The following is an 18772-nucleotide window of genomic DNA, read 5'->3' as shown; positions in this document are numbered from 1 at the left end:
TTCCCGACTTCCTTTTCTCTCCGAATTCTTTTCCGAATTCCCCCGAATTTCTTTACTTGGAAAGTAAAAGAGGAAATTAGACGGCAAAAAGAAGATGTGTTTCGTGAACTTTTCACAACACTTCAAGCGTTCTTCTTTGAACTGCCCGTCTCGTCTTGCAACTTTTTTCATTTCATTCTCGTTTTTTTCATCTCATTCACATCTTTAATCATTCATTGAAATCTTAGGGCCGAAAATCCAGTATCGTTTTCATTCTTCTTTTTCGTTGCTCTAGCTCCTCCCCTGCGTCACAACATTTTTCAATTATTCTCAAAGTGTTATTTCTGTTTGTGTGGTTGGAATTCGAACTTTACACTTAAAACTTTTCACCTGCTCTACGTTTTTAGAAACTGTTACAATGTTTTTTCACCAGAATATTTTCAGAACGAATGGAAAGCGACTCCCCACTTAATCATCCTGTGGTACACTTTTTGCTCTGTGTATCCTACCTTTTTGTCTTTCTGGCCACTATAATCGGTATGCCAAGGATCTTTGTTCATATTTTTAATATCTGAAAATATTTTGCAATGATTATATTAAATATTGCAGATATTAATGGTTTTTTTTCGAAGTTTTTCGATGTTCACTTTCAAAATTCATTCTAAACCTAAAGCATGCTCCGGCATACCCAGAGATCATTTTCTGCTTCACACCTTTTCTTCACAATCGAATTGTTTTTTTTTCTAATTTCTTCTAACTCAGACTCGTGAATGCGACAAAATTTCATTTGATTTTCTCATTAGGACGGTTTTCGTAGCTAGGCAAACACACAACCAAGCAAACAATGACATTCATTTTTGATTTGTTATCCAATATCAGATGACAATATATCAGAAGACAGAATCAACAGTAGGCTATAATTAGATTACATTGAAGTGAGCAATAATTGGTGAAACTAAACTGATAATCGACATTTAGGTTCAAATTATATGGTAGAAGTACGTAGTTAATAGTAAGTGGTAGAGGACAAACTATTAGAACTTGAACAATTTATTTTAAAAAAGGAAATTAAGCTATGGGCAAATTTGAACAAAATTACCATCAAGCTATAACATAAATTCTTTCAGGAAATCTTATCATTCTGCTGGTCTTCTTCTCGCAGAAACGAGTCCGAAGTGTGCCCAACTTCTTTCTGGCAAATCTGACGGTAACTCTCCTCCAAAACTCACCTCCTATTCTGAAAATAATCTATTTCTAGGTTGCCGACCTTTTTGTCGGAATCTTCTGCGTTCTCCAGAACGCTGTGAATTTTGTATTCCAAGGACATGGACGGTGGCCGTTTGGCAAAGTGTTATGTTATTCATACATCTACGTACTACACTTCATACCAAATGTGTCGGCTGGAATTCTGGTAGGCAATCATGACGTAGGGAATCTTTGAAAAGCAACATTTTGATATTCAGGTGCTGGTCTCGGTTGAAAGATTGATTGCGGTGCTCCGTCCATTGCGGGTGCGAAGAGCATTTTCACAAAAAGTGCTCATCACATCGTCAGCTGTTGTTTGGCTAAGTAAGCTGACTTAAAAAGAAATGTGGAAATGAAATGTTTTCTTAAATTTCAGCTAGCGCAGTTATGAACACCCCATATGTAGTGGCTAGCCAGTTTTTAGAGATATCAGACGGGAATGAGACATACACAGTAAGTAACTTCACCTACCTGCCTGCATACAGGTTAACCACAGCCGAGTATGAAAAAATTCAGGCTAAAAACTATTATTTAAAAAAAATTCTAAAACCGCTTGGATACAATATGGCTAAATATGCAAACTTTGCCATTGTTTTTTTTCTAAAAGAATTTTCTAAAGATCTTTTGTTAGTTGAAGTATTACCAAATTAGTTCAAGAAGTTCCTTTTCTCGAAATAAAGATTTTTCCAGATCTGCACTAGACGTCATGTGGAAATTTATGGATTCAACCTCCTGAAGCTAGTCGCCACTATCAACTTCATCGTCTGGTGCGTTCGTCAACTCTATATATATTTTGTTTTGACTTTTAAAATTTTTCAGGTACGCCGTCCCTCTAGTAATCCTTCTTTGCATCTACGCTACCATCGGCCTCGTGGTGAGCAAGGCCGCAACAATCACGAAACACTCCGCCAACAAGCTTTTGCCAAGATCAAGCTGGCGATCCGAAGCCTCAACCGGCGGTGTGTCAGTGGAGAAGAGGAGAAAGGTTTGTTTAAAGATTCAGAACATGTGTTCACAGTTTGTTTGTGCCAAGTCGAACCACTTTTTCTCAAACGTTTAGTTCTGAGAGATGACACTTAGCCATATGGTAAAACCAAAAGTTATTGAAATTTGTTGAATTATTCAAAAGTTTGGTATAGGGCAGCATTTGATATTTAGCTTGAAACTTGCTTTTTAAAAAAGTACATGTATAAATCAAAAGACTAGGCACATGTGTTTAAAACCAGTTCAAAAATTGGAACATTTATTAACGGGACAGAAAAAAAAAGGGTCATTCACTGTGAGGAAAGCCTCCAGATTTTCAGAAGTAATATCAAACTACAAACTACAAAATCGACAAAATTTATAAACATACATTTTTCAACAAAAAAGTATTTTGTTGATATATTTCTGACATTCAATTTCACTTCAGGTTGGTCGTTTGGCAGTCGGAATCGTCGTGGCATTCGCGTTCTTCTCACTCCCGAGATATGTATATTTTATGTGGACCGTCTGGCGAGATCCGATGGGTAAGCACGTCGTCCACCTGAACCTCCAAGTTCCAAGATCATAAACATCAAACTTTTCAGCGCCAAGATGTTTGAACTGCCTTCAAAGTGTACTCCAACCCATCAGTTTCCTGCTTCTGTTCTTTAATGCCGCCGTCGACCCATTCCTCTACGCATTCCTTTCAACAAGATTTCGTCAAAGCATCAAAGAAACATTTCATCTTGGAAAGGTAAAGAATGTTCTCCAGCCAAGACATTTTCATTCTATTCGATTCAGCTTTCAGGTGCGTGAAAGCAACATCGAGCAGTCATCACGAGTGCGGCGTAAGGTGTTAAACTCGGAGTTGGAGACGGGTTACGAATATCATAATCACTCATAACAAATGTACATACATGCTTTAAAATTCTAATCCCACTTATTCACACATTCTCACACATATTGCGTTCTGTTTTTGTGATCTCACCCATGATTTTCAAAACTTTATAATGCTATCACCGTTTCTTTCCACAACAGTCTCCTGTCAAATTTGTAACATATACGTAATTATGGATATAGTTTCTGTCAATAATGAATTTGTCAAAAAATCAATTTTTTGGGTTTTCATGCTTAAACAGAGTTTGTAAATTATATTAATCCCAAATTACAAAATTATGCAATCGGATTTCTCAAAAATGTTTTAAAACTTTTTAAGAAAGGTCAAAATTTCAATGATCATTAAATGAACATTGATTTCCGGCCATGTGCCACATACAAACATAAATATTGAAGATTTTAGCTGAATTGAACAGTTTTTTTTTGAAATTTTGAACTGCAATGTAAAATATTTTAAAAACTTTGAAAAGTCTCATTATGAAATTTAGTTGTTTGGGTAAACTTTCGAGGTCTTTGGGCAACTAGAGCTACTTTTATATATTTTCAGCAAGCTTACAATTGACATAATTAAAGAAAATATTGCCCAGTTTGACTATTAAAGATATTTTTGACCCTAAGTAATCAACTTTCAGTATTCATGCAAAAAACCTCTAATCATTTTTTTCTGCTTTTCAGCTCTTTGAAAAATTCAGATGGCAAATTTTAAATAATACAAATGCATATAAAACTTAATTTCAAACATTCACAACAATCAAAATGAGTATCAAATAAGGCTCAAGTATATAATAAAACAAAAACTATACAAACACATCATAAGTCAAAAATCCGTTAGAAGGAACGTCCAGCCGCATAAGTTGGAATTGGGCCCACAGTCTCCGGGTTTTCACTTCTCAACGGAACTTTGATCTTTGCCAAGTTGCAGTCACTACCCGACACGGCGTAGGTAAGCATATTTGGAATGCTCCAAGTTCTGAAATTTTCAAATGTTTTCTCTAGGATGTTCTATGGACAAAGAGTTGGCACCAAAACTGCTATTGACATTCTCAGGAACTTTGCAACAAGTCCTGCGTTTGCGTTAGTGTACGGTTTCAACTTACTCATTGAGTTTTCTGCTCAATGTTTCATCAATCTTTTCAGCAATCTGGAGGCCTGTCTGTGCATGCACAACATTCACCTTTGCCTCACAAACTCCACTATCCTGGATTACAACTGCAAATTTACTTAATATTAAACACTTTATCTATCTAGAACTCACCTTTGACCGGCGCAAATTTTGTATCAAAGGTGATTACAATTTGCTCTCTTGTCAGAAAAACGTCCATCTTGATTGCGGCAACCGTGTGCTTTTTCATACCCTGCTTCTCATAACACGCGGATATCATCGACTCCCAAAGGCTGATATGCATGGCTTCGTTGCGAAGAATTGCAATTATCTGCAATTATAATTTATTTTTATCGAGTAGTGGAATATCTGACTACATATGTTAATGATGTCTTAAATAATATTTCTACTTCTAGTATTTGAACGGACTCACAAAGTTCAATAATTCCCTGTGGCAAAAAACCGAAAGTTGCAAAATGTGTGTCCATATTATGTAAAGCATGCATTAGCATGTATGCTTATTTTCTCAAAACAAAAAAGATACTCAAATGTTTATGTTTTTGCTAATTGAATCATGAAACTGGCGCTTTTAAAATACAATCTATGTTACTACTGCTTACCTCATGAAAATCTTGCAAATGCTTCAAATAAATCTCAGTGATCACAGAGTCACCATCATTGCGCAACTGGTTCACATCGACATTGTAGAAGTGTTGAGTTTGTCCATCGCCAAACTGTGTAATCATCTGCAGGTTGTTCTCAATCTTCACCGCTCCAGTCACGTAGCGATAGCTATTTGTGAAATGCTTAACGGATGGAGTCTTTGCACTGATTGCTCCCAACTTCTTTCTAGTCGTTTCAGTAAGATTGAACCCTCTGGATAGCTTCATACAAATCACAGCGTTTGCTTCAATAGATTCTGCCCAGCCTCTGGAAATTTACAATTTTCAATAATATTAAGATGTGAATGAACTCACTTTGTGTCAAACTCTGGAAGTGTACACGGGCTATCATGCTTGGCAAACGAAAATTCAAAGTATGGCAAAACTTCGTGATCATCCTTTTGTAACTGGAAAATATGATCCTTGGAGCGAATGTTCCGAAAGTGTGGTTCCGCCAAATAATATACACGCCCTGCGCGGAGATCATTACGTGGAAGGTAGAAACTAAAATTAAAATTTTTCATTAAAAAAATAATTATAAAGTTACCCATAGTTGGATCTGTGAATTGAAGTGTAGGAAGGGTCTTGAGAGAAGTGTCCAAAAAGCATCTCGAGCATTCTCATAGCTCCCATGCAGTTTCTACGATCGTCTCTGAAAAATGGGAGTGAGTTCTAGAAGCATTATTTTTTGCTTTGCTCAAAGTCAAACAACATACCTGCTCAACAACTTATCATACGTCAACAGCATATCTGAGATTCGGTTTCGAAGCTCTGTCCACATCCCTAACTGGAGCATTCTTGTAGCTTCTGGGGAGTAGAATGAAGGCTCTTCCCAAAAACTAAGCACAACGGTTGTCACTTCACCATCGTTGACAGTAAAGTCCATGATGAGATCTTCTTGACGATTGATGGACCATCCGCGAGAAGTTTGTTTGTGCAAGCATCTGGAAATAAAAGTGAGCTATGTATTTTAATAAATTTTGAGCGATTAGAAGTTATGGCTAGGCAAATTTCAAGTGGATAACGTTGGAATATGTATAAGTTTTGTCGGACTCCAACGTACCAGGTTTCTAATTTTTTTAAAAGGAAACTAGTCTATCGAGAAACAAATGTTGTGCAGTACTTTCATTTATTTGTGAAATGTAATAATGTGTAAAGATTTCAGAGAAATTGAGTAGGTGCTCACTTTCTTAATTTTGTATATTTAGTACGCGATTATTTTCTAGCAATTGGCAGTCGGTAAACTCTTCTAGTTTTTGACAGGTTTGCGTCTCAATCTTGGATACAAGTACAATATTTTTATTACAAACTAGGGTCCGATGTGGAACTGATTTTGGTTCTTCAAGAAAACATGAAACTTGACAGTGTTTCAGAAAATTTGAAGTATATGTGGGTCTACTCCTTTTTGATTTTTTTCTTTCTTGAAGCAACAGGTGCTACGAAAAATAGATTTCCAAGTTATTAATGCTCAATCGGCAAATGAATTCTACCTTAAGAGCACTCAAAAATTATACATTTTGATGCATGTGAAAAATAGGTGCAAGGAAATGCTCTATCATTTTTAGCAGTTAAATTCTAGGTTCCAAAAAAGCCAGGTTTTTATGGCAGTTTTCTAAATTTAACGCCATTTCTCTAACTGAAAACTTACCCAAGACTCTCAGCCATAACCCGTATCTTCTCCTCCATCAGATTGTTTTCCTCGATTGGCATTTTTGTTTTCATGTACGCAATCCCGTTGAGCACGTCAATTCTACCATCAGCATCGATTGTGTTACGTTTTTCCTGCAATTCATGCATTTTTCAAATTGTCTTTCACAATAAATAAGTTTAAAGAAAATAGTTACCAACAAGTTTCGCCTCACAGCCTGCCCGAATGATGTCCATTCCATTTTTGATGCGGCTTGCCGGACCTGTTCCAATCTCATTTCCTCGTCAATATGCTCAATGTTGAGCTCTTGATTCTTCCGCTGCTCCAACAGGTAAACTTTCGTTTTCGGTGATGGAGTGGAAACCATTCTAAAATCGAAATTTAATCGAGTTGAATACAAATTTACAAATAAGAGAGGAAAGTTAACAATAAAAAATAAATATAAACAAAAAGAAATAAAAAATAAGATGTCGTCTTCAAAGGGAAGTCCGCAAAATGCCGTGATGGTGTTTGCACACTGTCTGCACACTCCTTGGATACCTTATCTCTAGCTAATGCGTGTTTGAGAGAGCGGGAGAGGAACATGGGCAATGGAGGGGAGAAGGACACAGCCAAGACATTAGAAAAGTGGTGTCATAGAACATGGAAACGATGATGAACAATTACAATTGCTAATGGAAAAAAATAAGTATGGGAATTTCGAGAAGAAGAAGAACTTGTCAAAAAAAATTTTTTTTTGCTTTTCCATGCCAGTGTTTTTCTATATTTTCAGTTCAATCCTAGGGCGAATGACAATATTTTTTAGGACCTAATGTGAATCTGGACAAGTATTTGCGGTATAGTTTTTGTTTTTATTGGGGCTTGAAAATCGTTACTAAATTGTGAAAACATCTTGATGGAAACACTCCCAATGATAGCCCATTTTGAATATGACTAAGATATTTTGCCGAGAATACTTTTGAAAATAATTTTTTCATTACAAAAAAAGTAGTTTAAAAGTGTGTTGAAAACGGTTTTGCATTTTAAAAATCACTAAATGATACTGCCACTTAAAAAAATGATTTTACACACATTTATCTTCTTTTTGTATAATACATACATATTCTTAAACAAAATTTGATAAGTTTACAAACGGTCGTACTTTTGTCATTCTACACCCTTAAATTTTTAAAATTTTTCTTCAAATAAAAAATTTATACCGTGAGATTATGCATTATTTTTACTAGGTATTTTTCAATCATCAAAGACTCCTGGCAGTTTTTTAAACTTAATTTCAAGTTGCTTAATATCAAATTTTCCCCGTTTTTTTAAGTTTCATCTAATTTATAAACAAGCTTTATATATTTTCACAACATGCCATGTTTCGGTGGGATTCCCAATGCAATCTCACAACGTTATGAACATTTTTGCTGAAAATTTCAAAAATTTCGAGAATTTTTCCACAAATCGTTCACAATTCAACAAAAAATCTGCTGATCTAAAATTTTCCCAAAACGAATATAGCATGTATCACAAATCTTTCAATGTTCTTTCATCTCTTTGTTGAACCATCTGACGAACAGGTGCTCGAACACTGTTGCGCTTTTTTCGCCTCAACAGATGTTGGACCTTCGAGGAATTGCACAACGGTGCTCTGTGTTCTCCCTCAATTTTCTGGTGGTGTAGCCGTTGTGTGCATTGACTGCGCAGCCAGACCCACCAGTTTCCTCGTCGTCGTCGTCTCTGTTTCAAGTCCAATTTATAGGGCGGGCAGGCGGCTGTGCTGCTGGTTTCGTTGTCTCGCCGTCTTCCATTCTTCGTCTCGACTGGTTGGTATTAGGTCGAATGTTTTTTTTTTTGGATTTTACAAGTTCTCTCTCATCCAATTCTTTCTTCACTCTCATATTTCAATTGGCCACTTCATTTTCGATGTTTGCACACTTGAGCGAACTTGTTTTCGAATTTATAATCTGTAAATTTTAAAGCTAACAAAATGTCGCTGAGCAGTCAACAGCCTGCAGAAAACCAACCATTCGACTTCAAATCATCACAACTTTACTGGAACTCCACAGCTGCACTCATGGAGTCTCAATTCAAAAACAGTGAGTTGATTGGATACACTGAGCTTATGAGCTCGTTTGAGCCAGAATTTCTCATTGAGGATTCCATGAATTCTCTAGAGGTTGTCCACACTGTTGCACTTTTAAATATAGAATGCCTTATTTTTGTGTCGAGCCAAACTTTAACAGTTTAGCGTAGAGCTTGAGTTCTCACATAGTTTGACCATAAACTGGATCAGGTTGTCATGGAGATTCAGAGGTACGAGGGGCTTATTTACTTGGTTGTGTAAGGTGTGAAAACAATTATTATGGGACTAAGAGAATGAGGGGGATAGACTACCTATTTTGAGTTCCTGCTGAGAAACAATATACATGCATATGATAGCGTGAATAATATAAAAAAAGACTGTAGAACAAAACTTAATTGTCAAACAATCACCACTGCTATGAATTTTTTTTCCATTTTTTTTAAAGCGAGAACCTGAACTCACTATCAAGGTCTGCTAGATCTGATCATTTTTGTTCAAAGTCTGAACTTAGTTTGTCCAAAGTTGATCAATTACTCGTAAAGGTTCAATCTGAATAGTGTGCGGTGTGAATTATGTTTACAGAAATTCAAATTCAGATTTTTTTTTTTTGGAAATTGATCATATGTAAAACTTTTGGTGAACTTCATTTTTTTAGTGAAAAACGAGGATTTTGTGTACCCAGCAAAGAAAAAAGTAGGAATGGACGATGGAGCTATTATTCGTGGCGAGGAACATCTCCGAAGACAACAGGAAAGTGCAAAATACAACAATCTACTCACTCGAGACCCGTACCTGGACTATATTTTATCTACAAGTAAGATTTTTTTTCCGAAAAACTTTCTAAATGAAATTTCATTATTTTTCAGTGACCGATGAAGATTTCACCTACGAAACCAAGAAACCCGTGGATCCAAACTATGGTCGTGTTGTACGAGCGTTTGAATTGATGGAGATCGCAGGGGGGTCAAGCGACAAACCAACAGCTGAAACCAAAAAAGAGACTTCAGAACCAACTCAAAACGAGTTAGTTATACATCATTTATCTTTTTGATGGAAAAATTATATTTTTAGTAATGTGATCCCTTCTGAAAACAATGAAACTGCGCCTGAAAAAGTGAGAACTCAAGAAAATCAAAAGAATTCAAACCAAGGATATCGTGGCGGGCGTGGTAACGGAAATGGATATAAACAGTGAGTTTTTTAGTGGTTATTACATGTTTAACCATGGTAAGAATAACATTAAATCACTGGGAACTGATCATTCGGGCTGATTTTGAGTGAAACTTTAGAGTGAGTTTGAGGAACTCGCTCATTTCGGAAAATCTAGAAAATTCTCATTCCGGCATGGCAACCTAACTATTAGTATTAAACACAAATGGAAAAATAAAGAACAATGCTGCATTCTTTCGAAAAATGTTTTGTTTTGGTTCATAAATATATATTTGCGATTGTTCACATCTGGTGTTCAAATTTGATGATTCTACCTTTTTATTTTCAGTGACAGAAGTTTGATAGAAAACCTGGGCAAAAAAAAACATATAAGAAACTCTTATCTTTTCAGAAACAACTACAAAGGACGCAACAAAAACGAGACCGCTCCATTCAGCCCGGGTCACAGAGCTAATATAAATGAGAACGGCTCAAGACGATCCAGCTACAATAGCCCACGCCACCAGAAATACTCGGACGTGGTACAACTGCCTCAGGACCTTCAACCAGCCACTCATTTCTATGAAAACCAGTGCTTCACTCCTCAAAATGGAAATTTCATAGACTACACCAACAATGGCACCACGTATCAGCCAAGTAACGATGACGCAGCAATTTTCAACTCTGGAAATGTGAACAATGCAACTTTTTCTGAAAATGGGCAAAACTTTGGGGGCTTCCGTGGTCGCGGAAACAGAAACGGAGGGTACAATGGAAATCGTGGCGGTCGGCGTCGTAGCAACAACAACTGGAACAACAGTAATCGCGGCAACAATGGATTCTGGACCGGAGAGTACAAGAATAATCAAACATCCTGGAAGACAGATCAATAATCAATAATCTGAGTGATTGACATTGTTGATTCTGTAAATTCGTCTTGCGAGTTGTTTTCCAAACCGTGTTTCTGCTTCATTTTGTCATTTTTAACACTTTTTTTTTCATCTAAAAGTATGCTTGATTTTTATTCAGTAATCACTAGCCAAAGCTAATTCTTCAAATACTCATCAAGTATTTATCATTCGATCTCCTCGCGCTCTTATGTACTTGACCAATTTTTATATAAAGTTTTTGTTCAATAAACATACAGGAAGTAAACAATAATTCAACAAAATAACAAAAGCTAAAAGAAGATGAAATGTCTCCAAAAAAATGTATGCTCATACTACGTAAATTCAATTCTTATATGTATATTTATTTACATTTTTGTGCAAGAGTTTTATAAGTTAATTTTCGAGTTTTTGAGCACATTGTTTAAGAAAAAACTAGATTTATGGCGTCCTGCTTTCTGTTTTAAGCAATTTTTTTTGACAAAAACCCTGTTTATCTAAAATTGTTTTTATCCAATTTTCCGAGTATAGTACACGGCCGTGTGGATTTTCAATTGTATTTTTAAAAATTTGAAGCTGCATAACTTTGGCTAAAGAAATTTTTGTGATTACTCGCTTATCCATATCAATTTTCAAAATAGTTTGGAACATTTCAAAAGCAAAATTTTAACAAATACAAGTGTTCAAATATCGCCAGACAGAAAATGTATATTTATTACAAAAATAATGATCCAATGACGTCTGCTGTCATTTCACGACGCTAGCTTTTTGAAAAAAGTAAAAGTACAAACTGATTGCTGATATTTAAAGTTCTATTTCGAATATATATGGAAACAATGATTTTGACCTTGAAGTAGGAATTTCATTTACTATTAGTTAAACCTATGCAAACTAATATATATTTTATCACCATTGTTTCCTTGCTGATAGAGAAAATATCAAATTGATAACAAACACCTACACACCATTTCACATTACTCAGTATTTGAAGATGACCTTTAACTATGGTTAAATAGCATAAAATTTTGTTTGCACAATTTGACGTCATCTCTGTGAGCATGATGGCGTCAAAGCCGGAAATATTGTGTTCAATAAATACTGTTAAAACAGTGTGTAGTATAAATATCTAAAAATTAAACAAATACACTTTTTTTTGTGTTTTGTAAAATTTTGTGTTCAATGTTGTGTTTCCTTGAAATCGTAGTCTAGACATTTTCTCTTATCAGACATGAGGGCTTGCGAAATTTTTAGTGAGACATTCAAAATTAAAATTTTTGTGGGATTTTCTAACTACATGTCAGCAAAGTGAAAGATCTTGGCACCAAATTTGATTCGGTTGTAATTGGAAGATAAAAAATACGGAAGACGCGAATCTGTTAAACTGTTAGTGTTCGGATACATTTGAAATTTCTAAAATATATATTTTTAACAACTGACTTATAACTCTTCAACTGCTTTTCTGTAACTCTTCTTCTTTTTTTTTTGGAACACGGTAGTTGAGTAAGTGTCATTAATTTTTGATACACGGAATTGATTATAAGTGGTACCAGGTATTTGTAGAGGCTTTCATACTGCCAGACCCTCACTTTTGGAGAAAGTAATCAAAACCCGCGTTTCTCAAAATATTAGCATGCTTTCTCAAAATTTGTGATCCCATTCATTGAACACATCCGTTTAAAGGAACACACAGTTTTTTATGGATCTCACGCTGACGTAGACTATACGTGTCGATATGTGGTATATGTGTATTCTGCTATATTTATGTGTCCTAAGTGTCAATTTATATGTGATAGAATAACATGTTGCAAATCTAAAGCTGTGTTGGCTGTCAACCTAATATGTGTAAAAAGATTGTAACTTAAAAATATGACAATTTTTGTGAAGAGTAAAATTTACTAAGTTTCTTTGTGGTTTGTTGTAACGCCAAAAAATTTGAAAATGACATGTATTTCCTGAAAGCACAACAATAACTTTTGTAAAAAAGTGCATTTAAAAATGGGTCAGCTGCGATACAAACAAGTTGATAAAGTGAACATTTTACCTACATAGCTGTAGGTTTTTTGTAAAACTTGGAACCGACATAAACATTTTTCCAAAGCGGCTGGTAATAGTTCGTCAAGATATTTCAAGTTGAGTTATGAACTTTTTCGGGATATTTAAATGCGATGGCCGTTAGCAATCCGGTGCAATCTGGTCACGAGTTCAAGTCCGGGGTCTCACCCACTCTCTAGGTTTGGCGTTTCATTTAATTCTGATAACCCCCTTCACAATTTTATTGATTACACATCGGGATGGAATTTGCAATTGAAGTCTTTCGAAACTTTTCGAATTTCTGAATATTGATACCTCGATGTATTTCAAAACTATCACCCCATTTTAAGTCTACAAACACACATCCTTTGAAAGGAGTTGTCGGATTTCACAATTGTTTTAATGAAGTTAATCATTAAAAGAATAGGTAGGTGTCACATGGTACATCGGCAGTTTTCAATTTTGTTTGCAACACCTACCAAGTTGGTACATTTTCAAAAAAGAATATTCTAGGTCATAGACGAAATCTTCCCTGAAAACAAGACATCATAAATGTCGTCGGGTTACAATTCTGAGCAGTATACTTCTGAAAAATAACTTGTGGTACTTTCTACAAATACGAAATTCGTTTTTCAGATTGTTAACAAAATTTTTCCACGTTGCTAATAGCGTCTACGCTGTAATCATTCTAGATATTGAAACCGGAGCCTCGAATTTAATTTTCAAGATTGAATTTATTAGGAGTTTTACTATTTCACACTACGTCAAACTGATACTCGGCAATTCGCCGCAACTTTTCCACCAACTTTAGCAACTTTTCAACAAACTTTATTGTCTCGCAACTTTCAAGCTATCTTTAGCAACTTCTTTCCCAACTTGAGCAACTTTTTAACCAAGTTCAGCCAATTTTAGAAACATTTCCAGTGCAAATTTTTGAGGGCATCCCTAACTTCTCCCTAATCTATTTTACCAAACTGTAGCAATTTTTTTACCAAATTTTAGCAAGTTTTGCGCTTGGCATTTCTAAAATTGCTAAAGTTAGTGGATGAGTTGCGGTGAGTTGCCAAGAATACTGATAAATTTTGGACGTTCACAGAGGCGACTTAAATGCCTTCCTCGTGCTTTTGCCTTTTAGCCAATGTGCGCGTTATTAAATATGCAATAAGTTAATTGAAATTAATAAATTTGAAATTCCACGTTTTGTCAGGCTGTCTCATTTCAGTATCAACTGTAAACAATGGTTTTTTTGCTCAGAAAAGTGTGACGCCAGCACACTTTTGACCATTCGAGCCAGTTGAGAAATCTTCGTCTAAACGCGTTTAAATTTCCGCAATTCTCGTAGATCAAACCGAAATCGGACACTCTGACACCAAGTGAAATACGTATGTATGTACATCTGCTCAAAAACCATACAATTGAGTTCAAGCAAAGATGCAGAAAGGAAGGCTTGGCGCCACGCCTTTTTACTGTGGAAACCCGTCCAGGCCTGGGATACCCCTTTTTCTTATCAACACACAATAATACTAATTTTAACAGTGAGTTGTTTTGCAGTTGGCATTATCTTATCAACAAATGAGCATTTCACACCCCTGTTTTTTTTTTTCAAATTTGTTTTCAAAACTGTAAGAACATTCTAGTTTCTGGTTACGGTATCTTTGCATTATCACAGCAATCACAAAATGAAATAATGAATTACTTTACTATTAACAACTGATTAGTTCTGTGTTATGCGTCATAGCAGATACAGTATGATAAACGTTGCAGATTCATTATTGAAGTAAGTAATAGTTCGCCAAATTTTAGTTAGTAGCTGCTACAAAACATCTAAGTACTTGCCGTTAGTCATTTTGTGATTTGTTCGCCCGTTTTTTCCACCAAGAGAGGGTTGGTAAATATTTATCCCATTTTCTTATTTGATGAGTTGCTCAAGATAACTTTCGCAACCCAGTTTTGCTGATTGAGTTTTTTCTCCGAGTTAAAAGTGTTTTAAACGGTTTTTTGAAAGAAAATTATGTTTTTCTGAGCTAGTACCTTGGTTTTTTAGATAATTTTTTCACTTAAATTTTGGTTATGTTTTTACTTAAATTTTACTAAATTTACCAAAATGTCAATACTTTGAAGGTTCTCTAGTTTCTGTGACATAAATATCTAATTATCTTATCAAATTCATCCTAATCATTTTTGCTAAGGTTGTATCTAACGTTAGTATTGTTATTTTTCACAATATGAATATCCTACTCATTTTCTATAATAATGTTTTAATTGAAAGCACCAGATAGAGTTTACTTCAATTGCAACAAAGTTTGAAGTCAGTGCTGTTTGTCTTGAGCCATTTCTTGGCAAAATGAGCAAACAAATAACTGTACTGTACAATGTAAATACTTACTGTGATGGTACTGTAGCAATATCTTTTGTAGAAAGCTGTCATCATTCCGGTTCTACTCTAGATACCGGGTTCGCGTTCTCCAAAACGTCGTTAAGCGTTTTTTTTTATCTGAGGGCAAAGATCAAGCACCTGAATACAGGATAAAATTCGTAACTTATGAATATTTATCAAGTACTTATAAGTAATGTAAGTGGTAAACATAGTAAATGTGTTCTGGCACTGAATTCTCAACAGAATAGAAGCTTGTAAAAAGCATACATACAAAAAATTATCAAACTTATTATTCCCGCAATTCTGATTTTTGGAGCAAATTTATTTAATTTGAATCTTTTTAAATTTGAAACATCATTGCCACTTTTACACCTCTATTGTTGTTGTAATATTTTTTTGGATTGTTATTGAAATTTGTATATATTTTTAGTATGATAATATGCATATTAAAATACCATATTCCCTCTATTAGTCTTGCATGCAAGACTAATTTTCAATCGACACGTAGGAGTGCAAGACTAATAGGGGTGCAAGACGAATAGAGGCTGCAAGACTAATAGAGGAAATACGGTAATTCAAATTTGGTCACTTTTTGAGAAAAATTTTCCGGCAGAAAATCTGAGAAAATAGCATTGCATCTAAATTTGTGTCCAAAAATAAATATTCCATTTAAATCAAATCAGTCCTACAAAAAACCTTGTTTAAAAACTACCAGACAAAAAACCAATGATTCGTCATACTCGAGAGATCCCTAACCCTTCATATGACTCCTCGAAGAATGTTGTACGAGTTGTTCAAAACCAACTGGCCAAGACAAACCCTAACAATTAGGAAGACCACAGGATGCATTTTCCTTTTTCTTTCAGACATTGTCAGTTATTGCTAAAGTTTCACAGACGTTTCCAGAGAGAATGGAAATTATGCACGTGCTTAAAAGAAAGGAAGGTTTCTTCCTGTTTGAATTTTTTCTGATTAGATTTAATCGGAGAAATTCCACATGGCAACCTTTCAAGACACTGAAAATAGTCATATCTTTCGTGCATGCCAATCAAAAAATTTGAAAATGAGCTGCAAATTCACTTTTTTTTTCCTCAGAATAGGGTTACTGTATCTTATCAATTGTGAATGCATATAAAATAAACTGAAATTAGTCTTGATTTTTTTCATTTGAATCCAATTTTTCTAAATGTTTCTTATTGCTTTTTCACAGTTCACATCAGTTTTGCTGAATTGTAGTTTTTCATACAGGCATCCCTCATTTTAGTATTAATGCAGCATTTATAGCTGTAGGCCATGTAATAGGCTGCGTGCCAAAAGATATAGCGGTTGATAACTGAAAATGTTCAACATGTTTTTTTTACTCTTGAAAAGTTTAACATTTCCTACGTATTTTTCAATTATTTATTTAGTTTTCTACCTTAAGTTTATTTGCAGTGAATACAATTTTGTGTTTCAATAAGGAGCCGACAAAAATTACATTTTTAATTTGAAGACGGTACATTTCAGACTTACTAGCAAAGCACAGGGAATACGTTGGCTGAAATAATTACTACAGCTGTTTGCAAGATATGTGAAGAGTTCGAAACTGTTCATACAAAGTTTTGAAAGAATCTACCAATGTATATAAACTCCCTTTTTTTTCTTTGATAGCTTTTTTTAAAAATCTCTAGAAGATTTTGTTTCTAGATCATTTTTTAATAGAAAATTTCATCACTATAAGTTTCCCAATAAACTGTAAGAGGTTTCTGGCGAAGGGGGGGGGGGGGGGGGGGGTGACAAATATACTTCTGGGCGGACTGACAAAAATATATGGTGATTCGCCAAACGTGATTACAAAAAGTTTCAAAAAGCGTTCCAGTTATTTTCCGACTTTGCTTTCAAGTGTGCTTTTAAAAATAATTATTGTAATTTCCAGACCATCTTTTTTTCTTCTTTGCAACTCTGTTCAAATTCCACGTTGTATCCAAAAAGTTTTGAAAGAATCTACCAATGTATATAAACTCCCTTTTTTTTCTTTGATAGCTTTTTTTAAAAATCTCTAGAAGATTTTGTTTCTAGATCATTTTTTAATAGGAAATTTCATCACTATAAGTTTCCCAATAAACTGTAAGAGGTTTCTGGCGAAGGGGGGGGGGGGGGGGGGGTGACAAATATACTTCTGGGCGGACTGACAAAAATATATGGTGATTCGCCAAACGTGATTACAAAAAGTTTCAAAAAGCGTTCCAGTTATTTTCCGACTTTGCTTTCAAGTGTGCTTTTAAAAATAATTATTGTAATTTCCAGACCATCTTTTTTTCTTCTTTGCAACTCTGTTCAAATTCCACGTTGTATCCAAAAAAAATGCATTCAAAAACCGAATTCTCCAAATCTCCCATATAAATATTCATGAATCAAAACTGTATAGCTGCTCGGTTCGTTTTGTTGAAATTTGTTTTTTTTTTTCGAAACTACGAAATACCAGTTTGATTTCTTTTTTCATACAAAAAGTAAAATTTTTCTAATGTCTATCAAGCACTCCGATAAAAATTTCATATGTACTGATAACAACGTGGTGTGGCCATTTCGGAGATTTCCAAGAAATTTAAAATTTGCTGACTCTAAATAGATGATAATTTTTGCAAAAATTTCTTAGCTGTTGTCTGATCGGTCAACAGTGTGTGCAGCAAAGATGGTAATGCGAATTCGAAAAGAAAGTTTATCAAAACTCATTAATTTACCGTACTGCGTAAACGTGTTTGTTGAATTTCCTGATATGATGTAAACAAGTACCTAATTGCTTACTATGAAACAGTACGCCGTAGAAAATTCTAGAAGTTTTGATGTGATATTTCAAAACACATGCTTATAAATAGTGTCCACATGAATATCATATGTTAGTTTTTATACCAGCATGATTTCCACGTTTTGATAATTTAAAGGGCGACTCTTTGCCTAATGAGTAAGCTTATAGAATATGTCCAGAACTCCTAAACCTAGGTGTGACTCCCAATGACTCAAAAAATTTACAGATAATGTTGTACTTTTTATTCGAAACTTTCTAATTGATGTCAGTCAGTTTTACTGCAGTGATATTTTTGAATGAGCGCAGTTGTTCAGCTTCGGTTGGCAACGTTACAGTAAGGTCCTTAGGCCAACTGTAACAAGAGTAGTAGTCAATGTTTTTTTTGGCTAATACGGTTACTCCAAATGTCAATTCAACTGAATTTCAAAAAATATTGAGGAAGTGGTACTATAGAGGTACTGTGAGACTTTTTACAAAATTATCAGTATATCAAAACAATAACTTTGTAACTCGACTTTTTTCTATTAATTTGGATAAACGGATCTAGAAAAGTGAACAAAAATATTGTCAGTTTATGGTTTAGTCTCAACGTCTAGATGAGCTATACATAGTACTTCAGTAATATTACATGGCTAGAATTAGTCTGACAATCTTTATTAGTGACCCTTTTCCAACATTAGAATTCTTTAAAGTTCCCTGTTTTATTGAGAATTTGAAAAACTCACACTTTTTCGCAAGTTTGCATAAAATTTCAAACAGTCCTAACGGAAAAATACAGTAATTTTCAACTGGGAACTAATTTTGAACAGGTGCTAGTTTTTGAATTTCCTCTGTTAACGTAACACAATCTACCTGCACTTCAAATAAAATAAAGTGTAGTAGTATTGCAATGATTAAAGTACAATTGGACTTTTGCACTTGTGGTGTTAAAAAAATTTATCTGGCACACCGTACATAACGGCAGTCTAGAAATTTCGAC

General features: G+C 34.7%; 3 protein-coding genes and 1 non-coding gene across 4 annotated transcripts; 2 read left to right on the top strand and 2 right to left on the bottom strand.

The window, feature by feature from the left end:
- Positions 1-417: 417 nt before the first annotated feature.
- npr-21 (G-protein coupled receptors family 1 profile domain-containing protein) lies at positions 418-3298 on the top strand. The gene is made up of 10 exons (NM_078378.4): positions 418-516; positions 1107-1186; positions 1238-1390; positions 1443-1548; positions 1601-1677; positions 1915-1991; positions 2044-2209; positions 2636-2732; positions 2793-2941; positions 2996-3298. Exons 1-10 carry the CDS (start codon positions 429-431, stop codon positions 3089-3091), a joined length of 1089 nt encoding a protein of 362 aa, NP_510779.2. The 5' UTR covers positions 418-428; the 3' UTR covers positions 3092-3298.
- Positions 2747-2892, bottom strand: T23C6.6. Its single transcript, NR_072935.1, has one exon. It is a non-coding gene; the product is annotated as an Unclassified non-coding RNA T23C6.6 (non-coding RNA).
- Positions 3299-3738: 440 nt separating the features above from the next.
- mdt-1.2 (Mediator of RNA polymerase II transcription subunit 1.2) lies at positions 3739-6864 on the bottom strand. The gene is made up of 9 exons (NM_078377.6): positions 6693-6864; positions 6497-6630; positions 5565-5792; positions 5396-5500; positions 5164-5352; positions 4807-5116; positions 4340-4517; positions 4182-4293; positions 3739-4054 (listed from the first exon to the last, which is right to left on the bottom strand). The coding sequence occupies exons 1-9, from the start codon at positions 6861-6863 to the stop codon at positions 3913-3915; spliced, it is 1569 nt and encodes a 522-aa protein (NP_510778.1). The 5' UTR covers position 6864; the 3' UTR covers positions 3739-3912.
- Positions 6865-8458: 1594 nt separating this feature from the next.
- Positions 8459-10884, top strand: T23C6.4 (Caprin-1_dimer domain-containing protein). Its single transcript, NM_078376.7, has 5 exons — positions 8459-8577; positions 9220-9378; positions 9431-9587; positions 9636-9755; positions 10126-10884. The coding sequence occupies exons 1-5, from the start codon at positions 8469-8471 to the stop codon at positions 10604-10606; spliced, it is 1026 nt and encodes a 341-aa protein (NP_510777.1). The 5' UTR covers positions 8459-8468; the 3' UTR covers positions 10607-10884.
- Positions 10885-18772: the final 7888 nt, after the last annotated feature.

Source organism: Caenorhabditis elegans, chromosome X (assembly GCF_000002985.6).
Source record: "Caenorhabditis elegans chromosome X".
NCBI lineage: Eukaryota > Metazoa > Nematoda > Chromadorea > Rhabditida > Rhabditidae > Caenorhabditis > Caenorhabditis elegans.
This window is presented reverse-complemented; position numbering and strand designations above follow the sequence as displayed.

Coding starts and splice junctions, on each gene's coding strand:
- npr-21 (NM_078378.4), top strand. CDS start 429: ATGGAAAGCGACTCCCCACTTAATCATCCTGTGGTACACTTTTTGCTC. Junction 1,187..1,237: donor TCTTTCTGGCAAATCTGACG/GTAACTCTCCTC, acceptor ATCTATTTCTAG/GTTGCCGACCTTTTTGTCGG. Junction 1,992..2,043: donor ACTATCAACTTCATCGTCTG/GTGCGTTCGTCA, acceptor AAAATTTTTCAG/GTACGCCGTCCCTCTAGTAA.
- mdt-1.2 (NM_078377.6), bottom strand. CDS start 6,863: ATGGTTTCCACTCCATCACCGAAAACGAAAGTTTACCTGTTGGAGCAG. Junction 6,631..6,692: donor CTGTGAGGCGAAACTTGTTG/GTAACTATTTTC, acceptor CATGAATTGCAG/GAAAAACGTAACACAATCGA. Junction 4,518..4,806: donor ATTTGCAAGATTTTCATGAG/GTAAGCAGTAGT, acceptor TTATAATTGCAG/ATAATTGCAATTCTTCGCAA.
- T23C6.4 (NM_078376.7), top strand. CDS start 8,469: ATGTCGCTGAGCAGTCAACAGCCTGCAGAAAACCAACCATTCGACTTC. Junction 8,578..9,219: donor GGAGTCTCAATTCAAAAACA/GTGAGTTGATTG, acceptor TCATTTTTTTAG/TGAAAAACGAGGATTTTGTG. Junction 9,588..9,635: donor TCAGAACCAACTCAAAACGA/GTTAGTTATACA, acceptor TTATATTTTTAG/TAATGTGATCCCTTCTGAAA.